Raw genomic sequence first — 12,427 nt, 5'->3', positions numbered from 1 at the left:
GTTTATTATCTCATACAGTTTCCGTGGGTGAGGAATGTGGGAATGACTTTGCTGGATGGTTTGATTCAGGGTCTCTCGGGTTGCAGTCAGGCTGTCAGTGGGGACTGCAGTCATCTCTGGCTTGACTGGGGCTAGAATCCTCTTCCAAGCTCACTCACCTGGTTGTCAGCAGGAGGTTCAGTTCCTCACTATATGGACCATCCCTTGGACTGCCTGAGTGTCCTTTAGGAATGGTGTCTGGCTTCCCCCAGGGCAAGTGATCCGAGAGCGACAGACAGCAAGCCAACAATACAGTAAACAAGATGGAAGTCACAGGTTTTTATGACTTAAGCTCGGAAGTGACACACCATCACTTCTGCCATATGCTAGTGGTCACAGACCAACCCAGCACGGGATGGGAGGGGACTACACAAGGGTGTGAATCCCAGGGGCTGAGGATCCCCGGGGCCCCTCATGGAACCCAGCTACCAACTGGCTCATTGCATGAAAGAAATAGGTCTCAGTTTTCAAAAACATGTTTGTTTGTTTGTTTGTTTGTTTGTTTCTCGTTGCATGCAGGAGAAACATCTTGCCAGGTGTAAACATCACCTGTACCTTTCACAAGACTCAGAATCCACAGTGTCCCATTTTCCGACTAGGAGATATCTTCCAAGAAACAGGAGATAATTTTTCAGATGTGGCAATTCAGGTTGGTGGTATCTTTGGATGGCGAGGGTGTGATTCGGGGGGGTGGAAGATGTCAAATAGCCAAGAGGCCAGGCCCCTGGGTCTTAGTTACAGGGCTCCATCTATTGAGCATTCAGTAAATCCCTGGTCGGTGCCAAGGTCTTTCCCTGCATTATTACCCCACCTAATCCAACAACAACCCTGTGAGTCACATCCCTGAAGCAGTAGTTCCTGAGACTGTTGTAATAACCCACCACGATCTCAGCAGCTTAAAACAACACGCCAGAGGTCTGGAGTCCTTGAGTCAGAAGTCCAAAATCAGTTTCACTGGACCAAAATCAAGATATCAGTGGGGCCACGAACCCTCCAGAGGCCCCACAGGAGAATCCATTTCCTGGCCTTTTCCACCTTCTAGAGCTAGAAGCTTGTAGCCCCTTCTCCCAGATTCGAAGCCAGCTGCATAGTATCTTGCGTCAGTGGTCACATTGACTTATTCTGTGCCAAGTTTCCCTCTGCCTCCCTCTTATAAAGATACTGGTCTTTTTCAGAGAGAGCATTTATAAAAGTTAACATGTAGGGCCCATCTGGATAACCCAGGATAATCTCCCCATTAAGTTCATCACATCTGCAGTCTCTTTTGCCATATAAGATAATATATCTGAAGATTCCGAGGGTTGGGACCTGGGATTAGGAATACCTTTGGGAGTCATTATTCAGACCACCACACTTGGATTTGTCAGGATTCTTCCAGTTGCACCTTACGGACATCCAACTCAAATAATGTAAGCGAAGAATAAATTAAAAAGCATTTTGGGGGCAAAAGGAAACCAAACTCAAACGGCTTAAGCGGAAAAAAAAGAACCATGTATTATTAACTCATGTAAAGACACCAGGGGAAATGGACTTTCTAGTACACCCAAGGCACTTCCATACCTCGGGAGTTTTCTTTTCCTTTCTTTTTTTAAAAGATTGTATTTATTTGTTTGTTTTAAAGAGGGAGCACCCCACCTTGGGAGTTTTCTTCCGCTTGTCCCCTCTGCCTGGAACAGTCTTGCCCCAGACATAGCATTAGCTGTCTCCCTCACATTCTGCCAATCTTTGCTCAAATATAAGCTCAGTGAAGCTTTCCCTTACTACTACCTTTAAAATGACAATTTCAGGGCACGTGCATGGCTCAGTTGGTTAAGCGTCAGACTCTTGATTTCAGCGCAGGTCATGATCTCAGGGTTGTGAGATCGAGCCCCGCCTCAGGCTCTACACTGGGCATAGAGCCTACTTAAGATTCTCTCTCCCTCCCCACTCTCTGAAAAAATTTTTAAAATGACAATTTCAATCTCTACCCCTTATCCCAGCATGCTCTATGGCCCTTGCCAGGTTTATTTTTATCCCTGGCACCTAGCACTATCTGACATAGTATATATTTTGTATATCCATTTGTTTGTTGTCTGTCTTCCCTGACTAGAAGTTTCATGAGGGCAGGCGTCTTTGGAATCTTTTGTTAATTTTTGTATAATGCTTAGCATAATGGACACTCAATAAATATTTATTGACTGAATGAAGCATGCGATAGCAATAGGCATGGCTGCATCCAGGAACTCAAATGATGTCTTTAGGAATCTGACTCCCTTCATCTCTTTGCTGCTTCCTTAATGATGATGTCATTTGTAGGCAGACTGTCCACATGTCAAGGCAAAGCCACCAAAGTCCTAGGACTGTGTTGTCTGATATGGGAGCCACTAGTCACATGAAGCTATTTAAACTTATATTAATTGAAATGAAATGAAATATTTATTTCCTTTGTCATACTAGCCACATTTCAAGCACTTAATAGCCACATGTGGCCAGTGACTACTTTATTGCACAGCATGAATATAGAATATTTCCATCACTGCAGAAGATTCTGTTGGACAATGCTGCTGTGGACTGTCACAATCTCTGGCTAGTGGTCCCAACCAATAGAGGCCCTCTTTTTTTATGGTTCTGGCAAAATGTCTCAGAGAAGACTCTGATTGGGTCTACCTTGGGCCACATACCTATTCCTGAACCAGTCGTCAGGTCCTTACTGGCCAGGCCTAGACCATCTTGCCATTCTGGGAGCTGGGAGAGGGGACAGTTCCATTTAAACCACTCAGCTGGGATAGACATTTCCCAAAGAAAATTCCAGGCATTTTTACCCAGGAGAACTGGATGCTAAATAACAGAAACATCAGATATTCACAAAAATACACAGAGTGCTTGGCTTCATGCCAATAAATGACGATTGTGATTAGTCTGTATTTCCCCTTTCTCCAAGTCAGCGTCTGCTTACTACTCATCTTTTTATCCCTAGCATCTAGCATACTGTCTTGAAATACCATCTTTCATCGATTCAAAGACATACTTTTTTCACATTTTAATCTTTCTGAAATCAGAAAGTGCTTTCGATGAGGGAATTTCAGTTTAATTGACAGCATTTCCTTCGGAGAAGAGAAAAAGAAAATTACTTGTCTGATAAGCAATGGTGTCTAAGAATCAGTGAAATAAGATAGTGCTCAAAACATGTTTGTAGGAAGAAAGAAGTACCAAGTAGAGGTAAGAGATTAAGAGATTCCTTAGAAGTTCAGAGAAGAGAAAGATCACCTTGAATTGAGGAGGAGGGGTGACTGAATGGATAAGGAAGGTTGTAAGTTGGAGGATGATGAGGATTTCGCTAGAGAGATGGTAGGAGAAATATTTCAATGAGAAAAGACAAGGGGTGAGACCTAAAAGTTCAAGTGTACCCAGCAATTCCACTCCTAAGTGTATACTCAAGAGAAATGAACCACATGTCCACACAAAAACTCACCCATTGTAAGTGTTCACAGCAGCGTTATTCATAATAGCCAAAAGGTGGAGACAATCCAAATGTCTATCAAAGGATAAATAGATACACCAAATGTAGTCTATCCACACAATGGAATATTCTTCCACCATAAAACGGAATGAAGTACTGATATGGGCTACAATATGGGTGAACTTTAAAAATATTATGGTAGGGGCGCCTGGGTGGCTCAGTTGGTTAAGCAACTGCCTTTGGTTCAGGTCATGATCCTGGAGTCCCGGGATCAAGTCCCACTTCGGGCTCCCTGCTCAGCGAGGAGCCTGTTTCTCCCCCTAACCCTCCCCCCTCTCATGTACTCTCTCTCTCTCTCTCTCTCTCTCTCTCATTCTCACTCTCTCAAATAAATAAATCTTTAAAAAATAAATAAATAAAAATATTATGGGAAGGGGCGCCTGGTGGCTCATTCAGTTAAGCATCCGACTCTTGATTTTGGCTCAGGTCCTGATCTCAGAGTCCTGGGATTGAGCCCCACATCGGGCTCTGTGCTCAGCACAGAGTCTTCTTGTCCCTCTCCCTCTGCTCCTCCTCTGGCTCTCTCTCTCAGATAAATAAATTAAAAATATATATATATTATGGGGGCGCCTGGGTGGCTCAGTTGTTAAGTGTCTGCCTTCGGCTCAGGTCATGATCCCAGGGTCCTGGGATGGAGCCCCTCATCGGGCTCTGTGCTTGGTGGGAAGCCTGCTTCTCCCTCTCCCACTCCTCCTTCCTGTGTTCCTTCCCTCGCTTTGTCTCTCTCTGTCAAATAAATAAATAAAATCTTAAAAATATATATATTATGCTAAGTGGGAGCACCTGGGTGGCTCAGTCAGCTAGGTGTCCTACTACTGATATCGGCTCAGGTCTTGATCTCAGGGTTGTGAGTTCAGGCCCACACTGGGCTCCACGCTGGGCATGGAGCCTACTTAAAAAAATAACTAACTAAAAATAAAAATAAAAATATTATGCTAAGTAAAAGAAGTCCATCACAAAAGATCACATATTATATTATTTCATTCACAGGAAAGAAAGTTCAGAATAAGGAACTCTATAGAGACAGAAAGTAAATTGGTGGTTGCTTAGGGCTGAGAGGAGGGGTGGAAAGGGGCATTGACTAAAAGTTTAGGGGGTTTGTTTGAGGCAATGAAACTGCTGTAAAATTTATTACGGCGACAGTCACACGTATATGTGAATATACTAAAACCTGTTGAATTACACACTTTTATACACTTGTACCAATTGTATGTGAACTATATCTTAATAAAGCTGTTTAAAAAAAATAAAAATGCCAATTGTGTTTAGGGGAAAGTGTAGACAGTGTGAAATAAGAGCTTTCTCCAGAGGAGTGTTGGGAGGTAAAGCAGAAAAGATATGTGATGGGGTTCCCTGAATTCCAGTGTAACAAGCTTCAACTTAATCTTTAATGGGGGGGGGGGGTCATTCAAGGTGTTAGATTATGGAAGAGATTTACTGAAAGTTGTATTTTTAGGAAAATAAATCTAAGGGTGTGTCCAGATGGGAGGAGGAGCAGGGAAATGCGTTTGCAGCCACTTGTGTGTGTTAGATGGGACTGCACTCGTGGCTCTGAAACGTCAATCTGTGTTTCCCTCTAAAAAGAAAACCTTCCCTTAGTTATCAACCCTGTGCAGGGAGAGGTCTGGCAGCTGCGTCCCATGTGCAGCAGGACTTAGAGACTGTGTCTCCTTTCTTCCCCAGGGAGGGATCATGGGCATTGAGATCTACTGGGACTGCAACTTGGATGGTTGGTTCCATCACTGTCGTCCAAAATACAGTTTCCGTCGCCTTGATGACAAGACCACCAATGAGTCCTTGTACCCTGGCTACAACTTCAGGTAACAGCGCCCGGAAACCTCCAGGCCCCGCTGAATTGCATCCCTAGCAGTCAGTGAGAATTAATTTTGGTTCCCAAGGCAAGAAGGTGAATGCAAAAAGCTTCCTCTAAGAACCAGGGGTGACTGGATTTTTGTATGAATTTTTTTCTTTTTAATTATTAAAGTGATACACACTCTGTAAAACAGAAACAAAATTGGGGAGGCAGAGAAGAGCAGACAGAGGAGGATATAAATCACCCATAATTCCTCAACCCTGAGATAATCAAAGAAACTGGTGAATTTTCCTTCCTTTAACCAATTCTTTCATGAGGCTTCTATGAGAGCAGATCACACTTATAACCTGGTATTCTGCGTTTGTGTGTTTGTTTTGCCATTCCCTGGGTCACTCAGAATTCCTTGTGGAATCATAACGTGATGGTTATGATTCGTTATTGATTCACATTAATGATTAATGGTTCACGTTAATGATTCCACCGTGCAAGCATAATGATAACAAGACGCACAACTGAGGGTGGGTCTTTTATACACCAGGCCCTCAACGTCATCACCTCTCCACCTCACGTCAACCCTGGAAGGTGGATATTTGTGTTCTCAGGTAGAGCCGAGAAAGGTGAAATGATTTGCCCAGGACCCACAGCTAACAGCTCCATAAGCCTAACTAACCTAGGTCACTCTGACCCCCAAACCCACACACTTTTCCTTCCATCGAGTGGTTTTCTTGCCCGTTCCTCCATTACCGGACATTTGGGGTGCCTCTAGTTTTTCTATTACAAATAACTCTACACTGCACATTTTGTACATAAATCTTTGAATTCCAGATTGTTTCCTTAGGATAAATTTCTAGAAGTTTTTTTTACTGGATCAAAGGTGACTAACATTTTATCATATGCTTTCAGGTTTTTAATTTTTTTCCTATGCCTGTATTTTTCATTTCTCAGGTTTATATTCAGTTCTTTCTCAGAGCCATCTATTACTGTTTCAGCGAGGTCCATTCTGACCTTACGGACCCTATTCCTTCTGGCAGTTCTACTGTGTAACCCCTTTCACCCTGACCCATTATCTGTAGTAACTTGGGTGGGATTTCTTCTTCGGAGGCTTTGAAGTATTTGTTGGTGAGTTTCAGCAGGAAAGGTATTGTGCAAAGTTCTGTGTGTGCTGTGGGATGCGGAGGCATTCTTCTGGGGTGATTATGTAATTTTCTAGCCTGCAGGACTGTATGGCATCTATCAATTATCAATCAGTTTTTGGTTTAACTTCTGGGCACTGAATGTCTTCACTCTGCTGAAAGTACCCTATCCCTGCTCCCTCCCTGGGTAGGGCTCCTGCAGCCTCAGCTCCCTTACCCTTCTAGGGTAAGACTCGAGCTCCTCAGATAGCAGATCTGGTTGGGGTACTCCTAGGGCACAGATTCCAGACTCCAGACATGGCTCCCACTCCCCACTCATCTCTAGCACCTAGAAAATGTCTTTCCTTGTTTTGAGCTCAGTAATACATTGGTATGACTTTAAAAAATATATTTTATCTTGCATTTCTTTGTATGCGGTGGGAGGTGGTGGGCATCCTGTACTGGCCCTCAGGCTGCCACCCTGACTGGAAGTCTTTTTGGTAAGAACATATTTAAGACTCCTGACGCCACCCTGCTGCCCCACTGCAGTCTCATCTGACTTGTAAGGTTCTTTGTTTGTAGTGCACCTTGTATGCTTCTTACTCCTGGACTTCAACCCTATAAGAGCTGACTAGACTCCCGGTTCATTTTCACCACTGAAACTGGCTGGTACTGATTTGGGACTGACCTACTCCACTCTTGTTTTGACCCTCTGCACAGTTCACGCCTCTGCTTCTGACTTTTCCCCGGTAGTGATCCTGTGTCATCCTAACTTCATTTCCATGTTACCTCCTATGTCTGGATCATTTCTTCAGCCTGTTGCTACAACTCTGCCCCAGCACTGACTTGGTCCTTAAGTTTGAGGTTCCATGACCTCTCATTGCTGACAGGTACCAGGCAGGTTTCGGTGATTGTTATTATGGCTGATCCTTTTGTGCCATTTGGTTCCAGACACAAAGTAGGCTTATCCTATTCCCTTTTCAAAAAAAGTTGCCAACTACATCCCTAGAATAATACAATCATTTTGCCTATGAAGCCAGTAGGAAATTGATATTGGTGCTCCTTATTTATTCGTCCATCAAATATATAGCAATGAAAAAAAATATTGTTGTGCCAATGGGTATATATTGGTAAACAAAATGGACAAAGTTACTACTTAGCTTATATTCTAGTAGGACATGAATATAAGTCATTATAACATATAAGACAAGAATATAAGTAAATTAAGAACTCCAATAAGGCAACATCGTTAGTCATCAGGGAAATGTAAATTTAAACCACAATGAGAAACACCTACGTATACCCCCCAGAATAGGTAAAAATTTTTAAAAGGCTGGCAGTTCCAAATGCTGACAAGGTGGAAAAGCAACTGGAACTCTCCTAGTTCCCTGGTGGGAGTGTAAGATGGTACAACCACATTAGAGAACCATTAGGAAGTTTCTTATAAAGTTAAACATACATCTATCCTCTAATCCAGAAACCCCACTCTTAAAACACAGGTCCACACAAAGATTTGTACATGAATGTTCACCACAGCCTTCGTCATCATTACCAAAACCCAGAAACAACCTAAATGTCCAACAGGTGATCGGAGAAATAAAATGGGGTATATTTATATAATAAAGCACTAGTTAGTATAAATGAAGAAGGAACAAACTACTTGCACAAGCAACAACATAGAGGAGTCCCACCAACATTATGTTGAGTGAAAGGAGCTAGATCGAAACGAGCCATACTGTATGATGCCGTTTATATGAAGTACAAGAACAGGCAAAACAACTTTTCTATGATAACAAAAGGCAACAGTGGGTGCTGCTCTGGAGAGTGGGGGATGGGGGAGGCCAAATAGGAACTGATTGGAAAGGAGACCAGGAGAGTTTTCTGAGGCAATGGAATGTTCTAGATCTTGATAGGGGTAAAGCTATACAGTGTATTCATTTGTCAAAACTCATTGAACTCAACTCTTAGGACTTGTGTGCCTTATTATATGTAAACTATACCTCAATAGAGCAAACAACTCCAATAAGACCATTTTAGATGATGATAAATGCTGGGAAGAAAATCAAACAAGATACTGTACTGCAGGGTTGGGGCAGAGCAGAGGGGTAGAAGTGGGGGAAGTGACCAGAGAAGGCCTCTCCAAGCACAGGATAGGACCCCTGCAGATATCGTGTGCTTTCCTAGTTAGGAAGAGAAACTGCATAGACAGGAGCTCATGTTAGGGGGATCGCCTTGCAAAACTTTGTAGCCTCTCTGAATACCTTTAGCATTAACAGTGTAGACCAGTGTTTCTCAAAGTGCAATGCCCAGCATCAGCAACACGTGTTGGGAACGTGTTAGAAATGCACATTCGCAGGCTCTGCCCTGGACCTACTGAATCAGACATCCTGGGGATTGTCTTCATAAGCCCTCTAAGTGAGAGCCTCTCAGGTGTGAGAACCACCGACCTAGAACCTCCATACTCAAAGTGTAGTCCTGGAACCAGCAGCCTGGCCTCACCTGGGAGCTTGTTATAATGCAGAATTTCAGGCCCCACTTGATGAACTGAATCGAAATCTGCACTATAACAAGACTCCCAGAAGATTCATGTGCACATTGAAGTTTGAGAAGCACTAGTCTAGGCTAGATCATCTAGCACCCCAAACATACTTTCTTCTTAGTCAGCCTTCAGCTGACTACATTTTGTCTCTACAACCAGGTTGCCAGTTTCCTGGCAGAGTGAATAAAACAAGGCGTCTACTTAATCTGTACATGCAAGTGTAGGCAAAAGTGCACATGTGCGTGTACACACACATATTCACTGCTTCCTAACACTTCTGCTCGCATTCCTACTGACTTCTGGAGGGGATCTGCTCAAGCAAATGGGTCTCTACATTTTACCCAAAGCAGCATCATAAACTGGCAGGCAGCCTTCAACTGTGTCTTTATTTTTGTTACTTGTCTTTTGCCTTTACAATGTTTTGAAAGTTGAGACATTCTACATAAAAATCTGGACTTCTTACTTTTCTCGAAAAATTTAACTATTTGGGAAAAAAAAAACTAAACCATTTGACAACTCAGGGTTCATATCCCACACAGCACCACTCTGCTGGAGGTGTCAGTGGTTCCCTTTAGAAAGCGTATGTGGGTTTGTTTGTTTGCTACAGTCCCCACCACTCCCTATTGCCTTATACCTGGCCTGCATCACTCATTTCTGTCACCTGCCTGGCCCATGTTGGCATTTGAGTTTGAGACCCTTGACTAAAGGCCAGCTGAGATCAAGACACAAGATGCTTTTCACCTCCTCTGGGTCAGTGAAGTTTCATCCAGGGCCCTGAAAGCAGCTCCTAGTTGAGGTAACACTTTGATATCCCCTAATGCTCTATTGAACAGACTTATGGCCATTAGCAAGAAGAGACAATTGGATCGGTGGTCCCCTAACTGCCTTCGCAGGCTGGTTTTTTTGTTTTTGTTTTTGTTTTAAGCAGTCTGCAGAAGTATGCAGGGCAATGTCCCAAACAGATGTTAGCAAATGTCCTTTGAGTCGCTGAGGTAAGCCTAAGAACATTGGCTCCTGGAGAGATCTGAGCTTTCTGAAGAACTGAGGTGGTTATGATATTAATATGCTTTTAGAACAACATGTTAGAGCATTTGTTGTCTGGGATGAGCACCAGAAGAAATCTTTGGCCAGAAATAAATTGTCAAGTTCTGATGGATAACTGGACAGGTTATTTTCAAACAGCCACACACACACACACACAAAAAAAAAGGGAATTACAGGTTATATGAGTTTTATGAAAAAAAAAAAAAAAACTTCCTAAAACAGGAAGTTGAAGAAGCTGATCATGTTATAGAATTTTGTCCTTTACCAAAGATCCACAACAAAAGGTCTGTATTCGGTAAACATGTAATTCCATTTATTTACAGCACGTATAAAACAGGGCAGGCCCACACTGCATGCCTGATGCACTTCTCTGGTTCAGAGTGGGCCTATGCCTGTGTCAGTTTCCTGTGCCTGCTGTAACAAATGACCATGAACTTGGTGGCTTAAAACAACAGAAGCGTATTCTCTCACAGATCTAGAGGCCAGAAGTCTAAAATCAAGGAGGCAGCAGGGGCACAGTCTCTGAAGTCTCTAGGGGAGGATCTTTCCTTGCCTCTCCCAGCTTCCTGTGGCTCCCTGTGTTCCTTGACTTGAAGCTGCATCACTCCAATGTCTGCCTCCATCTTTATGTGAGCTTCTCTTCTGTGTTTCTGTTTCAACTCTCTTCTCCTTCCTCTCATAAAGACACAAGTCATTGGATCCACCCGAAATCCAGGATGATCTCATCTGCAAAGACCCTATTCCAAATAAGGTCATATTCACAGGTATAGGGGTTAGGCACTTGGACCTACCTTCTTGGGGGGTGGGGGGAGCATTATTCAAACCGTTACAGTGTGCAAAAAAAACCATTCTGTTCAGGGCCTAGTGTTTCTCAGAGTGTAGACCACTGGCCACGGGCACCAGATCCACCTGGCACCTTTCCAGAAACATCTCAGACCTTCTGAAACCACCCTCTGGGGGATGAGGCCCAGGAATCTACCTTTGAACACACTCCCCAAGTGATTCTTATCCTTAGTTCAAGAACCACTGTCCCAAGACCCTTTGCTTTGTGTATTAAAAAATAAATCACTCAGTAGAGAAGCAGAAGAAAGAACTGTCATGGAATGAGAACAATCAGAAGCAAAGAAATCAAAACCCTCTGGCCAGAAATAGGTGTTGAAGCACCTAAGAATATCTAACTGATCTCAACATCACATTTTGAGAGTTAAAAAAAATAGGAGTTTCAAATGCTCCATACTGGATTCTGGCAGAGCATCTGTCTTCTGTTTTCTTCTCTCTCCACACCTGTAAATAGATTGTAAATTAGTAACTCAGAAAGAAAATATCTTACCTAAAAACAACCTCCAAAAGGTGGTTCACAGGGAGGGACAGATTGAAAAATTTTGCGAGGTGTGTGGTTTAAGCCTTCCTAATTATCCATGAAAACAAAACATTCCGCTTTTCCTGACTGTAACACTGGTGAGAGCTGCATATTTCGAGTGATTGTGATTTGTGCCCGTCTTAATTTATGAAGGTGGCTGAGTACTGACATGGAGAGGTCACTGATACTGAAAGGACTTTATTACTTACATCTCCCAAGAGGAGGGGCATACCATGCCACACAGGGCCATAGGGGAAGCACTGGGTTTGGTCAGGAGATGTAAGGATCAAGGGGAAAGCATGGCCCAGAAACTTCATTGTGTTTTCCATGGGACAGGCAAGTTAGGGCAGGGCAACAGCCTAGGATTGGCCTGCTTGAGTAATGTGGGCAGGCTCTGGGTTACAGGTGCATTCTCTAGCTGTGGGTTATCTGGCCCTGGGTTACTTGGCCCTGGGTGACCTGGCGCAGGGGGGAATATTGGCTCGTGTGTGAGGGTTAGTGAGGGGGGTGGTTGGGGATATAGATTCAAGATTGGTCAGAGGGTCTGTAACATGATTTTCAGGCACTCGCAAAAGCTGGATCACAGGGAAGATGTAAACAATGGTGGCTGTTGGTTTGGCCCTGTGATAACAGTTGCAAATAGACAAATACAGAATCTAAGAAAATGCAATTAGAACAGATTGCAGAGGGGCACCTAGCCCCAATCCAGCCATTAGTATCTAGGATCCCCACCCCACTTTGTTCTAGAAGCCAAACTCCCTTAAGAAATAATCGGATTTGCTTGAAACTATTTTTTTTAATTTATCTGTTTGTTGTTAATACTGTATTAGTTAAAAATTGTTCACTTTAATCTTAAATGGAAAGCAGATTTTGTATCACTCTGTGATGGCGGAAGAAGAGGAGGCAACGTGGGAAGTGGTGCTTTGGTTCCAAGAGAGTAATTTGTGGGTTTGGATTATGTTCTTCCCTCTGCCAACTGCAGCAGAGCTAGAAGATGAACAAGGAAGACTAGCTCGGCTCC

General features: G+C 43.3%; 2 protein-coding genes across 9 annotated transcripts in view; one reads left to right on the top strand and one right to left on the bottom strand.

Moving 5' to 3' along the window:
- IFT81 (intraflagellar transport 81) overlaps positions 1-12,427 on the bottom strand; it is a 190,409-nt gene that overhangs the window by 144,411 nt on the left and 33,571 nt on the right. The gene's annotated exons all lie outside the window — the stretch shown is intronic.
- Positions 1-12,427, top strand: part of P2RX7 (purinergic receptor P2X 7) — a 42,719-nt gene that overhangs the window by 20,639 nt on the left and 9,653 nt on the right. For all 3 annotated transcript variants that reach the window (XM_027576876.1, XM_027576875.1, XM_027576874.1), the window contains exons 7-8: positions 559-688; positions 5,222-5,358. In XM_027576876.1, coding sequence (XP_027432677.1) covers positions 559-688; positions 5,222-5,358 — 267 coding nt within the window. The remainder of the gene's footprint in view (positions 1-558; positions 689-5,221; positions 5,359-12,427) is intronic.

The sequence above is a fragment of the Zalophus californianus genome, chromosome 14 (assembly GCF_009762305.2).
Source record: "Zalophus californianus isolate mZalCal1 chromosome 14, mZalCal1.pri.v2, whole genome shotgun sequence".
Taxonomy (NCBI): domain Eukaryota; kingdom Metazoa; phylum Chordata; class Mammalia; order Carnivora; family Otariidae; genus Zalophus; species Zalophus californianus.
The sequence above is the reverse complement of the archived record's forward strand: the minus strand, read 5'-3'. Positions and strand labels throughout refer to the sequence as shown.